A 24,341-nucleotide genomic window follows, 5' to 3' on the forward strand; every position below is an offset into this window, starting at 1 on the left:
GGTCATATTTGCCATGACCTGAAGGTGTTGACCAACACATTTGTGGGCCGGCGACGATTTTATTTAACACTGGCTGGCATCTCGAGGACTCGTTGCTATCACAGCCAGAATTAGAAGAGTGTGACCTGCTGTTTCTGAAACGTGTAACACACACACACAAATATTCTGTTCATAATTGATCAAAATTAACAAGTCTTTGGGAGTAAGCAGTAGAGGCGTGCAAAATTTCCGATTCTTAGATTATTCGCGATTCGGCCGTGGAAGATTCGAGAACGATTCACAAATATCCAAATTCCGATTATTGAATTATACCAGGTAAAGCGGAAGTAAAACACAGTCAGTGCGGTCTTTGGAACACAATGAGAGTGTAAAGAGTAAATATCATGTTCAACTCATGCCGCTAGATAAAAAAAATACAATCATACCTGACTGCGGCTGACAGCCGCTACAAAGAACGCCCAGTTGCTAGTTGCTACAAACATACGGCTACAGTAGATATTATATATAAGTAGAACTAGATGCAAAATGACAGACGACGTCGGTGTTAGACCATGTATTATTGAACAGAGATGCGAAATGACAGACTTTCCGGCGTAAGTAAACAGCCGCCATCTTAAAGCAGTAGACCTCTCTAGATGGCTCTGTTGTAGCGAACCTAATTAACTTTTTATCTAAAATACTCCTAAATCGGCAGAATCTTGTCTGGAATCTATCTTTAAATGATGAAATAGTGTTAAAACTTTGACAAAAGTAGACAGAAGGGAAATTATGGAATAACGGGAGCAATTTTAACAACTTTAACAGTTGATTCACAACATTAATTTAATTGAATGTAGTTTAAAGCTGCTGATACAGAATGGGGACTGGAGTTTTTTATCTACTGTTATTTTTGTATATTTGTTTACTATTATATGTTAACTTGATACTGAAATAGTAGTTTGGTTTAGCCTGAGAGGATTTTTGAACAACTTTGGAACTAATGTACAAAACATTAAAAAAAAAAAAAAAAAAAAAAAAAAAAAAAAGGATGGGGGTGCATTAATAATCTAGGGCTGCAGCTATCGAATATTTTAGTAATCGAGTAATCGACTGGAAATTCTATCGATTAATCGAGTAATCGGATAAAACAAATATATTTTTATGTGAAGAGCAATTAAAAATATACATGAGAAAACAAGACATTTCATCTAATCTTGAACCATTTTCAGTCAATCAATGTCTTAATTTTCGATGTAGATTGTTGAAAAAATCCAACAATTGCATCTCAGATTAACTAGAATAAAAAAAAAAGACAAATTCACTGCTTTCACTCAAAAAACCTTTAGATCTTATTAAAATATATATATATATATATATATATATATATATATATATATATATATATATATATATATATATATATATATATATATACCTAAAAATGCCGTTATGCTTGACAGCACACATCACTTAAAAGTTAGGATTTTTTCCCACGTGTTTCAATTGAATTTCTATTTGTGTCAAGCCATTTTTAAGTTCTAGTTAAGTTTTAAGTTGGTCTAAACTGTAAATTCTGATAGGATTTTGAGTTTTTGCAGTGTTCAAAATAAATGTATGATACAGGCTATATTGGAGCACATTAGGGACCAGTGCTACTTGGTGTTTTATCCAGCAATGACTACTGAGCTAAAATTGATAGTTAGCATTATTGAGTTTTTATTTTACACCCTTATCACTCCACAACGCTATGTTATGTTAAAGCCTGTATGTAAGAAACGTTAGCCACGCATCGACAGTGGTCATAAGTAACGTTAATCTTTATTTATTAGCGCTTAGCGCTCTTTATTAGCGCTTAGCGCTCTACTGCTTTAAGATGGCGGCTGTTTACTAACGCTGCCCAGACGCGGCCGAGTCTGTCATTTAGCATCTAGTTCAACATACATGTGATCTCTATGAGACTCGTCAGACGCTACCTACCAACGTAGCATCGTGCGGGCTAGTATTTAGCAACGTTGGCATCATTTGTAGCGGCTGTCGGTTGCAGTAAGTTTTTTTTTTTGCTTCTTCCTCTACGCATGTGACATCAGCGCGTTGTCCTGCATTAAAGGTAGTCCGAGCAAAACGTGATGCTTAAAAATAAACGATTACTCGAGGTGAGTAAAATTACTCGGATCAGTTTTTAAACTCGAGTGACTCGAGTTGCTCGAGTATTCGTTTCAGCTCTACAATAATCGTTTTATAATCGAATCGGAGCCTCTGAATCGTAATTGTAATCGAATCGTTAGGTGCCCAAAGATTCCCAGCTCTAGTAAGCAGAGAAAATTTGCCATTTGTGTGAGTAACACTCTCTGCAGAACATATTAAATTGTACATTTTCGAATTTGACCTGAATGTCAGATTACTTTACAAGGAGGTAGCACTAGCCAAAAAGGGAGTGACTTGGGAAAATTTTGTAAGGGCCGCAAGATTTCAGTTATTTACGGGAGTGGTGGAAGATTATTAACACATGAATCGGAGGTATTTGTCTTTTATCTCATGCTTCCTCTCATGATTATCGGAGTTAAATACCAGTCTCGACAGACCCACTGGCTACTCTAAATCTGCGACAAGACAATGACCTTAAAAATATGGTTTTGAGTCCAAAACCGATCCTGATTGTTACAAAACTACTGGATGAGGTAATACTAAAGCATGGGCATTTCCGGCACACATACAGTGCACATTCTCCTAAGGACTTCAGCAGTTTTTCCCTTTATTACATTTCCCGTAAAGATGAAACACTGATGCTACCGACTGCCCAACGCTTATTTAAAAGGTACAGTCACACACCGTAAGAGGCTTCCAAAAGCTATCAAATGTAGGGACTGAACAAATGTTTTACTTAGCGCTTTAGACGTGATATTTATTGGCGAAAAACATCACCACCAGTAAAAAAAAAAATTCACCTTTACAGGTTTTTCCACTTTAAATATACACTCACCGGCCACTTTATTAGGTACACCATGCTAGTAACGGGTTGGACCCCCTTTTGCCTTCAGAACTGCCTCAATTCTTCGTGGCATAGATTCAACAAGGTACTGGAAGCATTCCTCAGAGAGTTTGGTCCATATTGACATGATGGCATCACACAGTTGGTGCAGATTTATCGGCTGCACATCCATGATGCGAATCTCCCGTTCCACCACATCCCAAAGATGCTCTATTGGATTGAGATCTGGTGACTGTGGAGGCCATTTGAGTACAGTGAACTCATTGTCATGTTCAAGAAACCAGTCTGAGATGATTCCAGCTTTATGACATGGCGCATTATCCTGCTGAAAGTAGCCATCAGAAGTTGGGTACATTGTGGTCATAAAGGGATGGACATGGTCAGCAACAATACTCTGGTAGGCTGTGGCGTTAAGACGATGCTCAATTGGCACCAAGGGGCCCAAAGAGTGCCAAGAAAATATTGCCCACACCATTACACCACCACCACCAGCCTGAACCGTTGATACAAGGCAGGATGGATCCATGCTTTCATGTTGTTGACGCCAAATTCTGACCCTACCATCCGAATGTCGCAGCAGAAATCGAGACTCATCAGACCAGGCAACGTTTTCCAATCTTCTATTGTCCAATTTTGATGAGCTTGTGCAAATTGTAGCCTTAGTTTCCTGTTCTTAGCTGAAAGGAGTGGCACCCTGCGTGGTCTTCTGCTGCTGTACCCCATCTGCCTCAAAATTCGACGTATCACTCGAACCAGTCTGGCCATTCTCCTCTGACCTCTGGCATCAACAAGGCATTTCTGCCCACAGAACTGCCGCTCAGTGGATATTTTTTCTTTTTTGGACCATTCTCTGTAAACCCTAGAGATGGTTGTACGTGAAAATCCCAGTAGATCAGCAGTTTCTGAAATACTCAGACCAGTCCTTCTGGCACCAACAACCATGCCACGTTCAAAGCCACTCAAATCACCTTTCTTCCCCATACTGATGCTCGGTTCGTACTGCAGGAGATTGTCTTAAACCATGTCTACATGCCTAAATGAGTTGCCGCCATGTGATTGGCTGATTAGAAATTAAGTGTTAACGAGCTGTTGGACAGGTGTACCTAATAAAGTGGCTGGTGAGTGTACACTGGTGACTGAGGCTTTTTTTATAAGTACAAAACCTACAGTCATTTTCACAGCAAAACAGTAAATTATTTTCTTCTATGAAAGTCATCTGCTCCTCAGTGGCAAGGCCCTGGGGGTGGATGAGATCTGCACTGAGTTCCTAGAGGGCCTGGATGTTGTGGGGCTGTCTTGGCTGACACGACTCTACAACATTGCGTGGACTTCAGGGACAGGAGGAGCAGTGTGGTTTTTGTCCCGGCCGCGTAGTGGACCAGTTATACCCCCTTGGCAGGGTCGTCGAGGGTACATGGGAGTTCGCCCAACCAGTCTGAGTGTGTTTTGTAGATTTGGAGAAGGTGTTTGACCGTGTGCCTCAGGCAGTGCTGCGGGAGTACAGGGTACTGAGACCTTTGGTAAGGGCTGTTCGGTCCCTGTATGACGGGTGTCAGAGTTTGTTTTGCATTAGTAAGTCGAATTTGTTCCCAGTGAGGGTTGGACTACCAAGGCTGTCCTTTGTCACCGATTCTGTTCATAATTTTTATGGACAGAATTTTTAGGCGCAGCCGAAGCGTTGAGGGGTCTGGTTTGGTGCCCTCAGCGGTGCATCGCTGCTTTTTACAGATGATGTGGTGTGTTGGCTTCATCAAGCCGTGACCTCCAACTCTCACTGGAGTGGTTCGCAGCAGAGTGTGAAGCGGTTGAGATGAAGATCAGAACCTCCAAATCCGAGCTGTGGGTCGTTACCAAAAGGACAAGATCCCGGATGCAACCGGCCGAAATGAGTTTCCTCCGAAGGGTGTCCTGGCTCTCCCTTAGCGATAGGGTGAGAGGCTCGGTCATCTGGGAGGGACTTGGTGTAGAGACGCTACTCCTCCGCATTGAGAGGAGCCAGTTGAGGTGGCTCTGGCATCTGGTTCGGATGCCTCCTGGACCCCTCCCTGCAGAGATGTCCCAGGCATGTCTCACCGGCAGGAGGCCCCGGGGATGACCCAGGACACGCTGGAGAGACATGGTCTCTCCAGCGTGTCCTGGGTCATCCCAGGGGCATCCAGGAGGCATCCGAACCAGATGCCCGAGCCACCTCAACTCCTCTCAACGCGGAGGAGTGGCGGCTCGACACCTAATCCCTCCCCGATGACCAAGCTTCTTACCCTGTCTCTAAGGAAGAGCCCGGACACCCTGCAGAGGAGACTCATTTCAGCCGCTTGTATCCGGGATTTGTTCTTTCGTTTACGACCTACAGCTCTTGACCATAGGTGAGGGTAGGAACGTAGATCTACTGGTAAATCGAGAGATTCGCCTTTCGGCTCAGCTCCTTCTTCACCGCTACAGACCGGCGCAGAGTCCGCATCACTGCAGACGCTGCACCGATCCGCCTGTCGATCTCCAGCTCCGTCCTACCCTCACTCGTGAACAAGACCCCAAGATATTTGAACTACTCCACTTAGGGCAAAATCTCATCCCCGACCCGGAGAGGGCACGCAACCTTTTTTGGTTGAGAACCATGGTCTCGGATTTGGAGGTGCTGATCTTAATCCCATCCGCTTTACACTCGGCTGCAAAACGCTCCAGTGGGAGTTGGAAGTCACGGCTTGATGAAGCGACCTGCACCACATCATCTGCAAAAAGCAGAGATGCAATGCCGAGGCCACCAAACCAGTCACCCTCATCGCTTCGACTGCGCCTAGAAATTCTGTCTATAAAAATTCTGAACAGAACCGGTGACAAAGGGCAAACTTGGAAAGAGTCCAACCCTCATTGGTTACGAATTCAATTTACTGCCGGCAACGCGGACCAAACTCTGACACCGGTCGTACAGGAACCGAACAGCCCTTACTAAGGAGCTCGTACCCTGTAGTCCCGGAGCACCCTCCAAAGACTCCCGAGGCAAACGGTCGAACGCCTTCTCTAAATCCACAAAACACATGCAGACAGGTTGAGCGAACTCCCATGAACTCTCAAGGATCCTGTCGAGGGTGTAGAGCTGGTCCACTGTTCCACGGCCTGGGACGAAACCACACTGCTCTTCCTGAATACAAGATTCCAATTCTCAGCGGACCCTCCTCTCCAACACCCCTGAATACACTTTACCACGGAGGCTGAGGAGTGTGATCCCTCTATAATTGGAACACACCCTCTGGCCCCTTACTTCAACCCCCTTCCCCCGCATCCCTATCCTTTCACACATCCCATAGTCATACAAAATTTGACAAAACTGTTCAGGTTCTGTAACCTTTCATTGTTACACTAACAAGCTGTTTAAAGTAAGTTTTATTTTTCAAATACATATCGGTGACATTCACAAGACATATGTTTATCTTAGCCCAGTGTCACATACAGTAAAGGGCAAAATATGTGTTGTTTTAGTGAAATGACCTTTCAGTGATGGGTTTGTTTTATTGTCAAAGCGCGTGGTGAGTTATTAAAATTGGTGTCCTACTCGACACAATAGTGTTGTTCTTAAAAAAAATGCGAATGCATGCTAAGTCTGGCCCTGAGAGGAATGGTAAACAATAACCTATAATAACCTGTTTGAACTTTTTAAATCTGGATACCGCTCACAGCACAGCACCGAAACAGCCCTTCTCAAAATAACCAACGATATTCTTCTCTCCTCGGACTCTGGACAACTTACCATCCTCATCCTCCTGGACCTCACTGCTGCTTTCGACACAATCAACCATACTATTCTGCTTTCCTGATTAGAATCTGTACACATCATTGGCACTGCACTTTCCTGGTTCCGCTCCTACCTCACCAACCGACAACAATTCATCACTGCATTAATCACTGCACAACCCCTCCTGTTCCCCTACCACAAGGTGTCCCCCAAGGTTCAGTTCTTGGTCCCCTACTCTTCATTCTTAACATCCTCCCCCTTGGTCAGATCATCCGAAAATATGGACTCCAAATTTCACTGTTACGCTGACGACATCCAAATTTACATCTCCACAAAACAAATCTCGCACAGCACCGAATCCACACTTCACAACTGCCTCAGTGAAATTAAATCCTGGATGCAAACAAACTATCTTCAACTCAACAGTAACAAATCGGACATAATCATCATCGATCCTGCAGCTCACATCAAAGACAGTCAATTTTCCCTCACCATCAACAACTGCACCCTGCGTCTCTCAACACATTCCCACAACCTAGGTATCATTTTCGACAATAAACTAAGATTCGACCAGCACGTCAACCACATCACCAGAACTGCCTTCTTCCACCTCAAGAACATTGCCCGTCTTCGTCCCTCCCTCACTTTCTCCGCTGCTGAAACCCTCATCCATGCCTTCATCACCTCCAGACTTGACTACTGTAATGGCATTCTTTTTGGTTTTCCACCCAAACTCATCAATAAACTACAATATGTCCAAAACTCCGCTGCACACCTTCTCACCCGGACCCCCTATAGGAACCACATTACCCCCGTCCTCCACAAACTGCACTGGCTTCCTATTTCATACAGGGTACAGTTCAAAATCATCCTTCTCACTTACAAAGCACTCAATAACTTGGCCCCTCCCTACTTCACGGACCTTCTCTGTCCACACACCCCCTCCCGTCATCTCCGCTCTTCTAATGGAAACATCCTCACACAAGGGCTGGGCGATATGGCCTTAAGTACGTATCACGATAAATTGAGCAGATTTACCTCGATAACGATAAATGACGATAAATTCGCCCAAGCGGACTATTATATCCTGAAATTGTGAGAACCAGGGAGGACAGCTGGTGAAAGCCCGTCTGGAACCCGTCAAGAGTTTACTTAATGTCGGGTGAAAGTTTGGCGAAGCTAACTTAAGCCCGACTCCATCCCGTTTACTTGTAGCGTTAGCCGCTGGCGTTAGCCTACCGGGCTTCTGTTTGTTTGGCCTTCTGAAAACCACGTGACTCCATACGTAAGCACACAGTCTGCTTTCTTAAAGGGGAATGAACATAGCCGAACAACACAGAGTCAAAGCGCGATGAAAGACTATATTTTCTTGTTTTATTAAATTACCGAATTTACCGACATGGTCAAAATTACGTCGGTCATCGTGAAGAATTTCGGTGACGGTAAATTTTCATTTTACCGCCCTGCTCTACTTCACACCACCCCAACAAAGAACACACCGAACTTGGGGGGGACAGAGCCTTCTCCGTTGCTGCCCCCTCCCTTTGGAACTCACTCCCTAAACCCATCCGTACCTGTTCAGACCTTCCCACATTCAAAAAACTGTTAAAAACTCACCTTTTTAAAGTAGCTTTTAACTTATATTTTTTTTGTTGTTGTTGTTGCTTTGTTCTGTTCACGTTGTTTGCTGTTTTTTGTTTCAACTGTGAAGCGTCTTTGAGCATTGGTAATAGCGCTCTACAAATAAAATTTATTATTATTATTATTATTATAAAACATTAGCAAACCTCATGATAATCAAAGTTGCCCGTCCTCCCTGATATAGCCAAACAAATTACACAAGCACGCACACACACTGAATCATGTGTCACTAGAGTCTGCAGGTCCGATTTCAGTTTACTTTGGTGACATCCATTAAAGTGGTGCTTTGACAGCCCCCACCCTCACCCTTGGACAGCACACATTAGCACCTGGCCTATTGGTTTAACAATGCACCTACCTGCATTATTAAGACCAAGCTCACTAATGAGGAAATCCTATCTTACATGTGCACACACACGAACACACCATGTGAAGTCGATCAGATAAAACATGCAGGACTGAGTTGAGAGGTCATATGACTACGCCACTAGATCTTAAGGGAAAGTAATGACATGCACATGGAATGGCCTTGCCTTCCTATCATGGTAAATGCCTGCTTATTGGAGCCTCATCAGCAGTGTCAAAACAGATGTCAGCACGTCTCCACAGCCGACTCTTTTATCCCCAGTCAGTGTGCATTAAACTCAATCTCTCATCTGTTCCCTCAAACACTATCCATTCTCTCGGGCTGACAGACTCTTTTCACACCTCTGCCTCTGCTCTCCGCTAGCTATTTTCTATGCATTACAAAAGCAAGGGAAAAAAACACATCACAGATGGATCTGAGCAAATGCAAAACCCCAAAATATGCGTGTGTTAGGGTACGAAAAAAGAAGGCTGGTAAAAAGGAAGGCGAGAGCAACATAACCTCTGCCTTCTAATTCAAACCCCCCAAGAAAATGCACCGCGTTGACTGCTCTCATTGGCTGAAGCGGCAGCCAATCGCAGCTTGGGAGCGCAAGGTGCCTTTAGGTTATACCCAACCCCAAAATATGTGTGAGCGAGAGAGCAAAAGAGAGAGAGTTGTGCAGAGGTTCCTCTAGTGAAGCTTCATCTAAGCTCTATTCGCAGTTGTCCTTGCTGCTGAACTGAATGTCTACCAATGAATACATCAGTGACTGAAATGCAGTAGAATCTGAGCGCATGTTGCAGCATAAGTCAGGACTGCCGTGCTTCCCCTGCAGCTACCACTCAAGATCAGAAAGACAATTCAGCAGGAGATGAGCGACGACATCGGGATGCAAAGTAAAGCTTGTGATGTCGGATGCCTGTTCTGCATTGATGCTGAGTTTTGAGGGAGATTTGAGCTTCAGCACACCTTAGAGGACGATATTGTGGACAAAAACAAGTTCACTGTGGAAGGATTCAGGATGATCTTAGGTGAGTCTGGTGTTATCATGCAAACTTTTTTGTCCGTCATTGCACAACTTTGATGAGTGTCATCACAGTCACGGTCAAGTAAACAAAGAAGCAGGCACCTTTAATAATTGTCATATTTATCAATTCAGCTATTTAAGGATTTTGAGGATGAGTGACTGAGGATTGTAAAGGTCAGTGGATTTACATCTTATTTATTGACGTATGCTTAATTTGAGATCTTTGTTGCGTTCCATAATCCTACATACACATTTAGAGCCTGTTTACATATACTGTCATTTCCTCAAAATAATCCAGCCTTCATTAAAATAATTTACAATCCAATTTATTGTATGCAATCAGTGTTTAATAACTTTTTAAAGATTCCGTGTTAATAGGCTAACTATGTTAACTTTTTTCAGTTTTTAAAATTGAATTGTAGATAGTCGATTTGATTGGTAAAAATGACTTAAGAATCTTTTATGTTTTTTTTTTTTTTTTTTCAAAAACTGGGACACGCTGCAAAATTCTGAATAATATTCCAAACTTAACCTAAAAACTGGGTTCCAGCAACACATAATTAGCAGGTCTTTTGTTTGTGTGTTTTTTTTACAGAGCCCGCCATCTTGCAGCGCCATTTTTCTACAGTAGCCCTGAATGCACAAATACCATAGATGTTTGTTGTCAGTCAAACACGAAATTGTGATATCGTTCATTCAGTAGCTTTGCTGACGTGATCTTGCAATGACACTGTTGCAATATGACAATGCTTGAAGGTCATCTTCATTTCCTCTCCTCGCTCAAAAAGGGAGGGGGGGGTGAGAGAGGAGCAATATACAACTTCACCGCTAGGCCCCCTCAATTGTACTTGAATGAATAACATTTTTATACCTCTTTTCTTCTGGTCCTTTTAGTATGAAAGACATCGTGTTGAGATTTATTAAATGAAACATAACACGATAGCGTTGCAAATATCAATTGTTTCATAATTTGTAGATTCATACTGCATACTTTACATTGAATTAATTCAAATGATCAAATGGATAAACTGCAATGAGAGCGTTGTCTGTGTAGATTATGCGACTGAATATTTCATTTGAATCTATTTTAGCTTTCATGGTCAAATCCCTTGCGCTGCAACAAACTGAATCAGGTTTTAACAGGCATGGAAGACTCACACGTCAGTATCAGTCACATTCGCGTCAACATATTGTCTCTGCTCGTCATCCACAACTTGAACACCAGAGAGCAAATATTCACACATTCTAAATGTTCTGAATGTGACGCATGACCCTCGGTGCAAAGCAGCGTTGGGAGACTTGTGTGCTTTTTTTTTTTTTTTTTTTTTTTTTTTTTTAAATAATGAATATTTTACTTCCAGTGGTTCGAGGTCTTAACTTATTAAAAATTAAGGACTGAAGCGCTTCTTACTCTCACACGCAGACCCACGCGCGCATATGTGTGTAGTCTATATATCTGGACTCATCGATACCCCCTAAAAGAACTACAGGTGTATGTTGCCTTTGATAAATAACATGACCTTTACACCAAGGCAACGCACTGAAGGATGACCATATTGACATTTGAAACGCATGCTTCACAGACTGACACACATTTCCCACAAACTCTGCAGAGTCAGTGAAGTTTAATTTGACTGAATTGGACGCATGAGTCACTTCACAAGTAATGTGTCCTTAAAATAATAGCCTCAAAATCAATGTGCTTGCACACAGGCTTGTATTGTACTGAGGAGAATAGCATCTGTATCATTGCCCTAACAACCTTGAATAACTTTTTCATTGGACCACAAGATTAATCGAGCAACCTGAATACCATTTGACGCTAATGTCAGCGCAAGTTTAAATGTTCAGAGTTCTGTGCATTGTTTGTTAAGCAGCAAGATGTTATATTTAAAAAAAAAAACTACAACGTGAAAGATGCTAATAGTAGAGTTACTGTAACATACATTGTCACACATTATATACGATATAATTCTCGTGTTATTTTAAAGGGTACAACGGATAGAAAGACATGTTCTTAAAAGATAAATGTTAGTACGAGTTATAATAATTTGATATTAAAACCGCTCTTAATGTTTTCGTTTTAATAAATTTTGTAAAATTATTTTAACAAGTACAGTCCCTGACAAAAGTCTTGTCGCTTATCCATTTTGTAGAAACAGTTGCTAATAACCTGACTTTTAATTATTCAATTGGTTTCAGAAACTGCTCATATGAAAGCTCAGACCCTCCCGAATGATGTTGAATGTACAAAAATATATTTGTTTCACTAAAAAACGATTTATCATTTAATGAAGACATGAAGGTCAAATTTTGGCAAGACAAAAGTTTTGTCGCCTACAGAAAGTAGTGTGAGAACTGAACAAAAAATGTACTTCAAGTACAAAAATATGTTACATTACATAACATAAGTGAATTAAGTAGTGGTGCTGTGAGATCCAAATTTAATATTTTGTATGACTTCCATGGGCTTGAAGGACTGCATTCATGCGGTTCGGCAAGGATTCATACAATTCATTGATGAAGTCATCAGGAACATCAAATAAAGCAGTCTTACATGCCTCCCAGAGTTCATCAACATTCTTGGGTTTCGGCTTCCATGCTTCCTCTTTCATCCTACCCCAGACATGCTCAATGATGTTCATGTCTGGTGACTGGGCTGGCCAGTCCTGGAGACTCTTGCTTGAAGTATGCGATGGAGCACCATCCTGCTGCAGAATTTGTCCCTTTTTAAGGTTAGGAACGTAAGAGGCAGCTAAGATTTGTTAATATTTCAGACTATTTATGTTGCCTTCCACCCTGCAGATCTCTCGCACACCCCCATACTGGATGTAACCCCAGACCACGACTTTGCCACCACCAAACTTCACTGTTTTGTGGCAAAAGGTGGATTTTTCAGATGAATCTTCCATTGAATTACACCACAGTCGCCGCAAATATTGCAGGAGACCTACTGGAGCCCGCATGGATCCGAGATTCACTCAAAAAACTGTGAAAACAGTGCAGGATGGTGCTCCATCGCATTCTTCAATCACTACCTCAAAGTTCCTCAAGGCAAAGAAGATCAAGATCCTCCAGGACTGGCCAGCCCAGTCACCAGACATGAACAGGATGAAAGAGGAAGCATGGAAGACGAAACCCAAGAATGTTGTCAAGCCCACCTCCAGTCCAAACTAGGCGCTAACGCTAATGCCCAGCTACATCGCTGCCATTCTGCCTGCCTCTTTCGCTCTTTGCTGACGTAACTGCTGCATGAATTCAGATTTGGGAGACTTGACAGTTCAGACCGCCGCCGCATTCTTGAAAAATGTTGCCGAGATCAGGTAAAAAAAACACCTACTAATGCCTGGGATAAAAGGAAAAGTTTTGACGAATCCCGGATCATGTTGTGGAATGAACAGTAGAAGCTAGCGACTAGGGTTGTTCCGATCATGTTTTTTTGCTCCCGATCCGATCCCGATCATTCCCAATAATTTTTCCCGATCATATACATTTTGGCAATGCATTAAGAAAAAAATGAATAAAACTCGGACGAATACAGTATATACATTCAACATACAGTACATAAGTACTGTATTTGTTTATTATGACAATAAATCCTCAAGATGGCATTTACATTATTAACATTCTTTCTGTGAGAGGGATCCACGGATAGAAAGACTTGTGACTTTGTATATTGTGACTAAATATTGCCATCTAGTGTATTTGTTGAGCTTTCAGTAAATGATACTGTAGCCATGCCCAAATGCATGATGGGAAGTGGAACCATGACTTTTCGTAGTGCTACCAATTGATATATCTTCTCTGCGTTGGGAAATAACATAAGGTGTTAAGAAAAAGATCAATTGCAAACTTGCTTCCCCACATTGCCTCCCATGATATTTCTAATCGTGGGAAGAGGGATTGTAGGGCTTTAGCCAATTACAAAAAGGCTAAAAGGCTGCCATAATTCACTCTACTCATTTTACGCTGCCTTTTATCCCTCTATATAAGTAAAACGGCGTCATTACAGATTGAGCGCGACAATGCGTGAGTGGATGGTGCAGCGCATGCATTAACTGCATTAAATATTTTAACGTGATACATTTTTTTTTAATTAATTACCGCCGTTATCGGGATAAATTTGATAACCCTACCTTAAGCCTAAACTAAACACTCTGGATGAGTGTAACATATTATGTCTGTAACGTTAAATACAATTAGAAAACGATTTAATTTAAAAATATACGTATACATATTAAAAAAAGGCATGGCCGATATTTTTTGCCGATTCCAATACTTTGAAAATGACGTGATCGGACCCGATCGGTCGGCATCATCTCTACTAGCGACGTTAGCTTTCGGCTCGAATCGATGCTATTCATATCATTAATGAGTAATAATTGCAGTTTCGGCAAACACTTCCGCTTTCGGACCCTCTGATGAAGGCGGAAGTGTTCGTCGAAACATGTCAGGTAAATAAACCACCTACTATTGCCTGGGAAATAAAGAAAAGTTTTGACGAATTTATAACTGTAGACAAAATGAACTCAATACAAATATGATCGGGGATTGCCTCGAGTTAGCTTTCAGCGAACGTCACTAGCTTCTTCTGTTCATTCCACAACACGATCGGGGTTTTGCCTGGAGTTAGCTTTCGGCTAACGTCGCTACCTTCTACTGTTAATTCCACAACAATTGGCAGCTCTGCTTTGACAAAGTCATCAGTCATCTATCCAAAAATCACACTTACTTTTTTGCAAATCCTTGATCATAAGCATACCGGTTGAGGAAGCAGGCATCTTTGAAGTGTTTGTAGCAGAGAACACTACTCGATGATGGCGTGAAATTCATTCGCTTCCTGCAAACGAAAGATGTCCATTTACGTGCCCTACTATCCTTTGGCCATTCATACAACTTTTCTTTAAACTGAAAACAATACATCACCACACACCGCCGTGGCATCTTACCGAGAAGTAATGCAACAATACTGTTCTAAGGCGCACTTCCCTCGCAATTCTCTGTGTGACGTCATTTCCGAAGATTGTCAAAGAAAAACATTTTCGTTGTCAAGGGCGTTGCTATGGGTTAAACAAAGAACCTGGAAGGGTTGCGAAAAAAAAAAAAAAACGAAAATATGCTTATAATTGTTTAGCCATTGATATTACTCAAAAACATGGTTGGCCAACCTTACTTCACATTTGGTCTTTAAACCACATATGAAAGTGACCCAGATCCAGGGCCGACCCAGCCTATACGCAGACTATGCAGCTGCATAGGGCCCCTGACCACTAGGGGGCCCCCAATCTGGCAATTGTTGAATTTATATTCTATTGTGTTTACTACAGTTTGCTTTATTTGACTTTTGTGAGTTTTGATACTTGATTACAAGCTTTAAAAAATAAAAGTTCTTCCTTAACTTTTCTTTCCTCTTTTAGATAAAGGTTTGGCGCTATCTATTGTAAGTACTAACAATCATTTGGGGTGAGAAGTTTGAAGTATGCAGTGCAACAAAATCTGATTAATATACAAAATATGGATGTATGGGTTGGATTGCATGAATGGGTTTCACAGTACACTGTGACAAAATGGTGGGCCAAAAATAGGGGCCCCTTTGCATTATTTTGCTTAGGGCCCCCAAATGGCCTGGGCCAGCCCTGCCCAGATCGGATTTGAAATGTTCACCTTCTGTGAGATTTGTCACATTCAGACCGTCAAGTTAATGCTTCACTCGAGTCGGAAAAACACAAAAAAATCAGATTCCTGCATTAAGACCTACAGTCCGAACCTAGCCTTAGACTCTTGGACTCATGTGTCTTGGTCTGTATTATACTGGCCCTACTTCAAATACTGCCTCTTCATTTAACAAAGGCACTAGAACGCTAAAATAATATTTTAAAATTTGTATTACAATACACACAATTCAGTTTGTTTTGTCCGAATAATTAATATTTTAACACCTGAATGCATAGGAAATAAGATATTGACTTTGAACCAGTTCAATATCTGGTAAAGCACAGACAAAGGCTTTTGCCTAGCCAAAAGTCTGTTGACCACATATATAATAAGAACGGCTTGGATACAAAGGCAGAAACGTGTAGATCTGTCATTTACTGGTTTCAAGGTTGCCAAATAAGGCCTTAGGGTTACGAGCCTGGCGCTGGCCAGTCATTATCTTTGTGTGTTGCTTCAAGACCACGCTATTGCATCAAACCACATGGACTCAAAATAAAACCTGTAATTATTCTTTCCATGGAAAATGACACAGTAGTTCGATAACGGCTGTCACCTTAACATCCATTTCATGTCTTCTCCCCTTGAAAAAAGAAAAAAAAAAACAATAGAGGATGCACCTGCTGGCTCTATTGTTATTGTATGAATGCATGTTGACTCTTATGTGTATGTTTTTCCTTGGGTTGCTCATACACTAGGTTTGCACAAGTTGTGCGATCCCCATTGGTCAAAAACAGCAGGTGTGTAAATGCTCACATAACAGGATGATAATGATAATATTCATGTGCGGTGGCAAGGCTGCAAGTCATGTTGAAACAGCAGATTTCTTAATGACCTTCACTTCCCTCGGTGTGGTATTATGCTATACACTCCTCGGTTGGTCTCAAATTGCGAAAAAGAGTAACCTCAGTTTAATGAAGATGGACTGCGCAACTAGGGATGTGCCGATGCTGCTTTTTTGACTTCCGATCCGATTTTTTTCAAGATATGTTTAGCCAATACTGATCCGATGCCGATTCAATACCTATATTTTTAGAACTGTACAAATAATGCAATGCAAGAACATAAAAATCCATAGTTACACTTTATTTGAAGTTTGTGTCATAAGACTTTCATAATGATGACATGACACCTGTCATTAATATGAATGAGGGCTGATGACAGATGTTATTTTTTATGTTATGTTTTGTACATTAGTCACAAAAACTGTTGAAAAAAAAAAAAACTCCCAGGCTTAAAAAAACGACTATTTCAGTATCAAGTTAACAGTTAAAAACAAAAAATAATATACTCAAATCCCCATTCTGTATCAGCAGCTTTAAACTACATTCAATTAATTTAATGTTGTGAATCAACCGTTAAAGTTGTTAAAATTGCTCTCGTTATTCCGTAATTTCCCTTTTGTCTACTTTCGACATGTGAAAGTTTTAAAACTATTTTAAAGATAGATTCAAGTCAATATTTTACCGATTTAGGAGTATTTTAGATAAAAAGTTAATTAGGTTCGCTTGGAAGGTTCGCTACAACAGCCTTGCAGGGAAGTCTACTGCTTTAAGATGGCGGCCGTTCACTAACGCCCACATCGAGCTTTTTGTACATGTGCTGCCAATGCCACCGAGTCTATATAGCATCTTGCCCTATATAAATATGATATCTACCGTACCATTATGTGGACGTACTTTGTAGCAGCTGTCGGCAGGTATGCTTTTTTTTTTTTTTTTTATCTCGCGGCATGAGTTGAGCTAGAGCCATGAGTTGAGCATTGGCATTACCCGAGGGGCCGGGTAATGACAAGCATGATGTTTAGCTAGTCTCGCTCCGTTCCTCACTGTGTCCCGAAGACCGCGCGGCGCGCGGAGTGTGTTTTACTTGACATATTTCGGTAATCGGAATTTGGATGTTTGTGAATCGTTCTCGAATCTTCCATGGCCGAATCGCGAATAATCTAAGAATCGGAAATTTCACACATCTCCAATAACTATAGCATAAAAAAACATGCTAACAAGTTTACCAAATCATCACTGTCACTCCAAAACACCAAAATAACATGTGAAATGATATAATAATGTGTTATTAATTTCACACATAAGTCGCTCCAGAGTATTAGTCGCAGGCAAACTACGAAAAAAAATGAGACTTATAGTCCGAAAAATACGGTAATAAAGCACCCATGTTGAACGGTCGGCCACCCCTGCACCCAGCTCTTCTGGCTGTCCGGGTATAACTGGGGGAATGCGAAGATCTCCAATTGGCTAGCTGGTGTGGCTCAACAGTCAACACTGTCCTTCCATGGTGCTGAACTACTCCTCAAATGCTAGGTTCATACAGCAGGTCTTAATGCATGAATCCGATTTTTTCATGTTTTTCCGACTCGAGTGAGGCATTAACTTGACTGTCTGAACGGGAAAAGTTGCATAAAAGGGGACCACTTCAAATCCGATCTAGGTCACTTTCGTATGTGGTTAAAAGCCGATCTGGGCCACATTTTTCCAGAATCTGGCTGCAGTCAAGTCCCCCAAATCCGAATTCATGCATCAATTACGTCAGCAAAAAGCGAGAGAGAAAGGGCTGTACAGTAGTGATGGAACTCTGCATTAGTGTTAGCGCCTAGCTTGAACGCGGCATTTAAGGAAGAGGCGGGCTTGACAAAAGTCATGAAAAAAATAAAATGGGGGGGTAAGCCTGAGAATACTCAGTTTTCTCTTTGCTCCAAATGAGCAATATTTCAAGATTGCTTACAGGGCCGGGAGTCGGGCAAACTGTCCCGAAGTGTGTGTGTGTGCGTCATGTGTAGTCATTTTTTTGATGCTGCTGCGCATGCGGGTCAGTTTGCTCAACACGCCTCAGACTGCGAATTAGTGTGCATGCGTAATACTTAACGGGCTCAATGGACAAAGGCAGTCTGAACGGGCATGCCAAAAAAACAGATATGACAAAAAAATCGGAATTGTGCGTTAACATCTGCAGTATGAACCTGGCCTAAATTACAAATCCTCAACTCTATGGTAACAAGTAAACTAACAATCTGGCAAATATATGGATGAGTACCAGCTACACATTTAGCATCAAGTAAAACGAAAGCAAAAGACGATGAAGAAGCATGCAAAATGTTGAGTAGCAATAACAGCAGAAAGTGGCTCAGCTTCATTACAGCCGAGAGTAACCAACTGTGAAAATCAAATTAGATGGTAAATTAATAAGTGTCTACAGAGACAATAAAAACAACAGCTAAGTACGCACATTTTTCCAAAAAAGTAGAAATGTATCTTTTACTGCCAGGAACAGCGTATGAAGTTCAAAGTATTAAATATTCATTACACCTACTGTGGTATGAAAAAGTATCCGAACCTTTTGCAATTTCTCACATTTCTGCATAAAATCACCTTCAAATGTCACATCACAGATGAAAATACAGTGTCTGTCTGCGTCAACTAAAACCACCCAAACATTTATAGGTTTTCATATTTTAATGAGGATAGCATGCAAACAATGACAGAAGGGCGAAAAATAAGTAAGTGAGCTTTCTGCCTTAGGAGACTTAAAAAGCAATTGAAACCAATTTTTTACCAAACATTTTAAGTCAGGTGTGTGCCCAATCACTGATGAGTGGTTTAAAGCTGCCCTGCCCACTATAAAACACACACCTGGTAAGTAATGTCTTGATGAGAAGCATTGTCTGATGTGTATCATCGCTTGGTCAAAAGAGCTGTGTGAAGACCTGCGATCAAGGATTGTTGATTTGTATAAAGCTGGGAAAGGATACAAAACCATCTCTAAAAGTCTGGATGTTCATCAATCGACAGTCAGAGAAGTTGTCTAAAAATGGAGAGAGTTTGGCACTGTGCTTCTCTGCCAAGGAGTGGCGGTCTACCAAAGATGACGCCAAGAGTCCCGCGCAGAATACTTAGAGAGGTAAAAAAGAACCCTAGAATGTCTGCTATAGACTTACAAAAATCACTGGCATAGTACAATATCTCTGTACACATCAACTATATGTAAAACTATGGCCAAGAATGGTGTTCATGAGAGGACTCCATGGAGGAAGCCACCTGCTGTCTAATAAAAAATAAAAAAAAACATTATTGCTCGTTTAATGCTCACAAAAAGGCACATGGACACTCCACAGAAGTTTCGGCAAAATATTTTGTGGACTGATGAAACCAAATTTGAATTGTTTGGGAGTAACACACAACATCATGTGTGGAGGAAAAATGGAACAGCTCACTAACATCAACACCTCATTCCACCGTGAAGCATGGTGGAGGGAGCATCATGATTTGGGGCTGTTTTGTTGCCCTCAGGGCCTGTACAACTAGCAATCATTAATGGAAAAATGATGTAGCCGATCTGCAGCTATAGGAAGCGTCTGGTTGAAGTTATTGATGCCAAGGAGGGGGAGGGGGGCAAAAAATATTAAATGTGATGGTTCACTTACTTATTTTTCCCCCTTCTGTCATTGTTTATATACCGTATTGGCCCGAATATAAGACGGTGTTTTCTGCATTGAAATAAGACTGAAAAAGTGGGGGTCATCTTATATTGGCGGTCTTGACATTATACCCATTCACGACGCTAGATGGCGCCATACATCATTGAAGAGATGTTCTGTCATGACAGATCTCAGCTACTCTCAAGTTTAACCAGTTTGCATTATTTTATTGCAATGTTTTTCCTTATTCAGATTTGTTTCAAGACTACAGTTACAGTTAGACTTCACTTTGATGGTTAATGCAGTTATTGCAATTTTGTTGTTTTATCACTATAGATTGGTTTATTTACATTTCAAAAACCAGAAGCCATTCATTTACGAATGTGATCGCACTTTAGTTTACATATCTAAATGTTCAGATATTAAGATTTGAATGGGGCAAAATAACATGCTTTTTCTCGCAAATATTTTGTTATAATCATTTGTTTCAGATGCGCAGTAATTATTTTCTGTATAAAAATTAATTTGGTGTTCTTTTTTCAAAATTGAGTCTTGAAAAAGAGGGGGTCGTCTTATAATCAGGGCCGTCTTATATTCGGGCCAATACGGTACTATCCTCATTAAAATATGAAAACCTATAAATGTTTGGGTGGTTTTAGTTAAAGAAGACAGTTTTTTTCATCTGTGTGATTTTGACAAATATCAGATCACATTTAATGGTGATTTTATGCAAAAATGTGAGAAATTCCAAAAGGTTCAGATACTTTTTCATACCACTGTACAATGTTATTAAAGTTCATTTGCACTGTTTCGACTTTCGAGTAGGGACTATATACAACATTTAGAAATACTATTAAATTTTTACACTACAATTCATACTGTAGAATGTGCAGTGAATGTTTAATTTGACAATTTGTTCCAAGTAGTGACTATTATTGATCCAAAGGTCAGAATGCTTTGTTGTAGAAATGAAGCATAACACAGATGAGAAATGAAAAAAATCCAAAATTTCTCATGCGCATGTGACATTTTGCATGTGACAGCCAAACGTTAAGCCTTGGAGGCAGGTATACTGCAGCTATGTGGGGGTCGCTTGATAATCACATGGAAGTGTTAAGCAATTTGTGTCACCTTCTTCTAAAACCGCCAGTGACTTCTCCCACACATTAACCTGCAGGTTACATATGCAGCTCTTTACATCCTCAGTTCACCTTGGACTCACCTTTCAACATGCAGCTCCCCCCAAACCCCTCCCCGACCTGAGATTCCATCCCTCTCTTCCCCCATTTTAGTCCAGTGCCTTTTTTCTACTTGCGCTCGATTGAATCCAACCCCTCAGCTGCTATCATTCCTCCACAATCTCATCTCCCTGCCAATCATAGGATGTACGCCACGCTTTAAATCTGACATGTTTTCATGTCTCTTTGTTCAACATTTGAACAAAGCAATTTGACAGCATGCCTATGTAAGCATCATTCATGTGCAGTGTTGGGCACGTTACTCGAAAAAACTATTTAGTTATAGTTACTCACTACTTCTTCCGAAAAGTAACTGAGTTATTAACTGAATTACTCTATAGTAAAAGTAACTAGTTACCAGGGAAAGTAACTATTTCCGTTACTTTAAAAAGAAGTTGTTGTATGTCAAAGAATGTTACATTTTCGGAGCAGTATTCGAGTCAGTTGAATAGAGAAGAACAGACAGGTAGTTGTGTTAGAGAACCTTGTAATATTTATTGGACCTCACCAGCAACAGATTTATCCTACACTTGAAGTGTAACAAAAATAAACAGATTTGAATTGCTTACCACAGGTGCCGACAAAATATTTGCCCCGGGACATAAATTACACTTTACATGCACGTTCTTTCCTTTAATTTCGACCAACTTGAAATAGTGTTTATATCTCCAACTCGTAAAGGACAAATTTTCCTCTGAATGCTCTGCCATCATATCCCTCTGCATCTGTTTTGCGCGTTTGCCGCACACGCTGTTCCGGTTTGTGTGGGAAAACACCAGCTCTGAAGTATGTGCGCTCGATTCCGAGATTACAAATCGCTACAAAGCTACGAACAGTTTTGCTGCGGATGGGTGCAGGACCTGCACATTATGATCGTATCAAACGGCAACTCCATCGTTCTTGCAAAGGTAGGCTAAGTGTGTTTACTATTTTCATTGCCATGAACCTGAACGCACTCCAAGTCTTGGATGACAAATAAACAGAACAGAATAGACTTGCTAGTTTCTTCAATTTATTCAAATTAAGTAACGCACCGCTTTGACCGTCAGTAACAGTAACGGCGTTGTAACGGCGGGAAAAAATAATTCGTTATATTCCCGTTACTGAGAAGAATAACGCCGTTATTCCCAACACTGTTCATGTGATTGTGTCAATAACAAGCATATGGTTGTTAATGACAAAAGCAGTGAGAATTCAGAAGACTGCAGGAAGACTAGCTGAAGCTCACACATTCGCTCTTCAGTAGGGTTGTAACGGTACACAAAAATCTCGGTTCGGTACGTACCTCGGTTTTGAGGTCACGGTTCGGTTCATTTTCGGTACAGTAAGAAAACAAAACGCAAAATATAAATGTGCTAGTTGTTTATTACATACTTTTGTGCTTTCAACAATAGAAACATTAGCCTGTTCAAAGCTAGAATTCTGCTCAAAAAGTAGCAGGTATTTAAAGATAATCCAACAACAATTTGCCTTTCAGACCCCGCGTATTGGTCAGCTTTCTTTCTGAAAGAAAGAAGAAAAAATAAGTCCTGTGCTAAAGAGAAAAGCTATGCCAATGACAAAGACTTTAACATGTATTTTACAAATGAAATGCCTCAATGATTTTTTTTTTTCTTATGAATGGTTTTCAAAAGCTTTATTGGTGGATTTTCTCAAGTTAAAGCGCCACACAGAAATTAATAAATTTAATTGTGTAAGCAGGATCTGTGTATTATTCTTATTATTTAATTATAGGTGTTTTAGCTCATTTAAATTTATTTTATTTAAATGGGCTATTATTTATTTTGTGTTTGTATTTTACAAATGTGATGTAGTATTCATTTATATTGTATATTTTATCTTGTATAACTTTAGTTCCAATGTGAATATTAGTTCCTACTTGTTTTGTTGTGGTAGGAGGGTTTTGTATTGAACACGGAGCCGTGTTGGTTATTATGATAGCAGAGAAGACAGCAGTAAATCAATAAAGACAAGTCCACTGTGCCCCGATCTACCACTCAAGAGATCTTATGGACTCAAAAAGTGGGTTACGATTGCATATTAGTTTGAAAATCGACCGGATCCACCGTATTTTTACACGAGTGACTTCCGGTCTGCCCGATCCTAGCTACCGGTAGTAGTATTGACGCAGGAGGGTCGCGTCTTGTGTCAAATAATAAACTCTGCCGTTCTTTTCGCGTGTGTCGTGTTGAGCCGCTTCTGGGATGCGACTAAGACGCGGCCGCACTGCGACTGGTGTGCATTGGCTGATTGACTTTAACGCCCGCGTTTCACTGCGTTCTCGCGGCGGCCACGTTGTCGTGCCGTTGACGTGTCTGGGTTATACTGTCCTACCGTTTTGTTGCCTGGCACAGCCAGACTATTCTCCCTGTATTTTTCAAACACAGTGAGAAATAGTCTGGGACCCAGCCCATTAACGGCCTCTCGAGCAAGGTACAAAATCAATCGTCCAATGAGATTCGTTTATTGGCGTGACGTGTTCTTAATGAGTAACGTCACTCTTGCGCGCCGAAAGTAGTGTCTACAACAACACAGATGGCGAATGGGAGAGCCGAGAATATGTTCCTATCCATGGTAAAACCAGTTTTAAATTACCAAAAACACATCGAAACAGTCAACATGGCTCGCGCTAGCCATGTTGAATAAACTTCTCCATTCTCCGCTCACGCTAATTACTTGTCGCTTTGACAACGTCACGTCTGCCCGTTGCCGATTGGTCCACTCCGCTGTCTGTTTGCTGTGGCTTGCTCCGCCCTCGGAATTTGATCCAGCAGACGGTCGCCAGACTCAATCGCTGGAACAGCAGTGAGTCTGGTACAGTTGTGGTCAAAAGTTTACATACACTTGTGAAGAACATAATGTCATGGCTCTCTTGAGTTTCCAGTTATTTCTACAACTCTGATTTTTCTATGATAGAGTGATTGGAACAGATACTTCTTTGTCGCAAAAAACATTCATGAAGTTTGGTTCTTTTATAACTTTATTATGGGTTAACAGAAAAAGTGATCAAATCTGCTGGGTCAAAAATATACATACATGGATCTGAAAAAGCGAATCATTGACTTGAACAAGTCAGGAAAGTCACTTGGAGCCATTTCAAAGCAGCTGCAGGTCCCAAGAGCAACAGTGCAAACAATTGTTTGTAAGTATAAAGTGCATGGAACTGTTTTGTCACTGCCACGATCAGGAAGAAAACGCAAGCTATCACCTGCTGCTGAGAGAAAATTGGTCAGGAGGGTGAAGATTCAAC

General features: G+C 41.0%; 1 protein-coding gene across 1 annotated transcript in view; it reads left to right on the forward strand.

The window, feature by feature from the left end:
- Nucleotides 1-9,352: 9,352 nt before the first annotated feature.
- Nucleotides 9,353-24,341, forward strand: part of LOC130921386 (zinc finger protein 385A-like) — a 49,396-nt gene continuing 34,407 nt past the window's right edge. The window contains exon 1 of the mRNA XM_057845219.1: nucleotides 9,353-9,716. Within this exon, the coding sequence (XP_057701202.1) occupies nucleotides 9,707-9,716 (10 nt within the window). The 5' untranslated portion in view covers nucleotides 9,353-9,706. The remainder of the gene's footprint in view (nucleotides 9,717-24,341) is intronic.

This window comes from Corythoichthys intestinalis, chromosome 9 (assembly GCF_030265065.1).
Source record: "Corythoichthys intestinalis isolate RoL2023-P3 chromosome 9, ASM3026506v1, whole genome shotgun sequence".
NCBI classification, from domain to species: Eukaryota; Metazoa; Chordata; class Actinopteri; order Syngnathiformes; family Syngnathidae; genus Corythoichthys; species Corythoichthys intestinalis.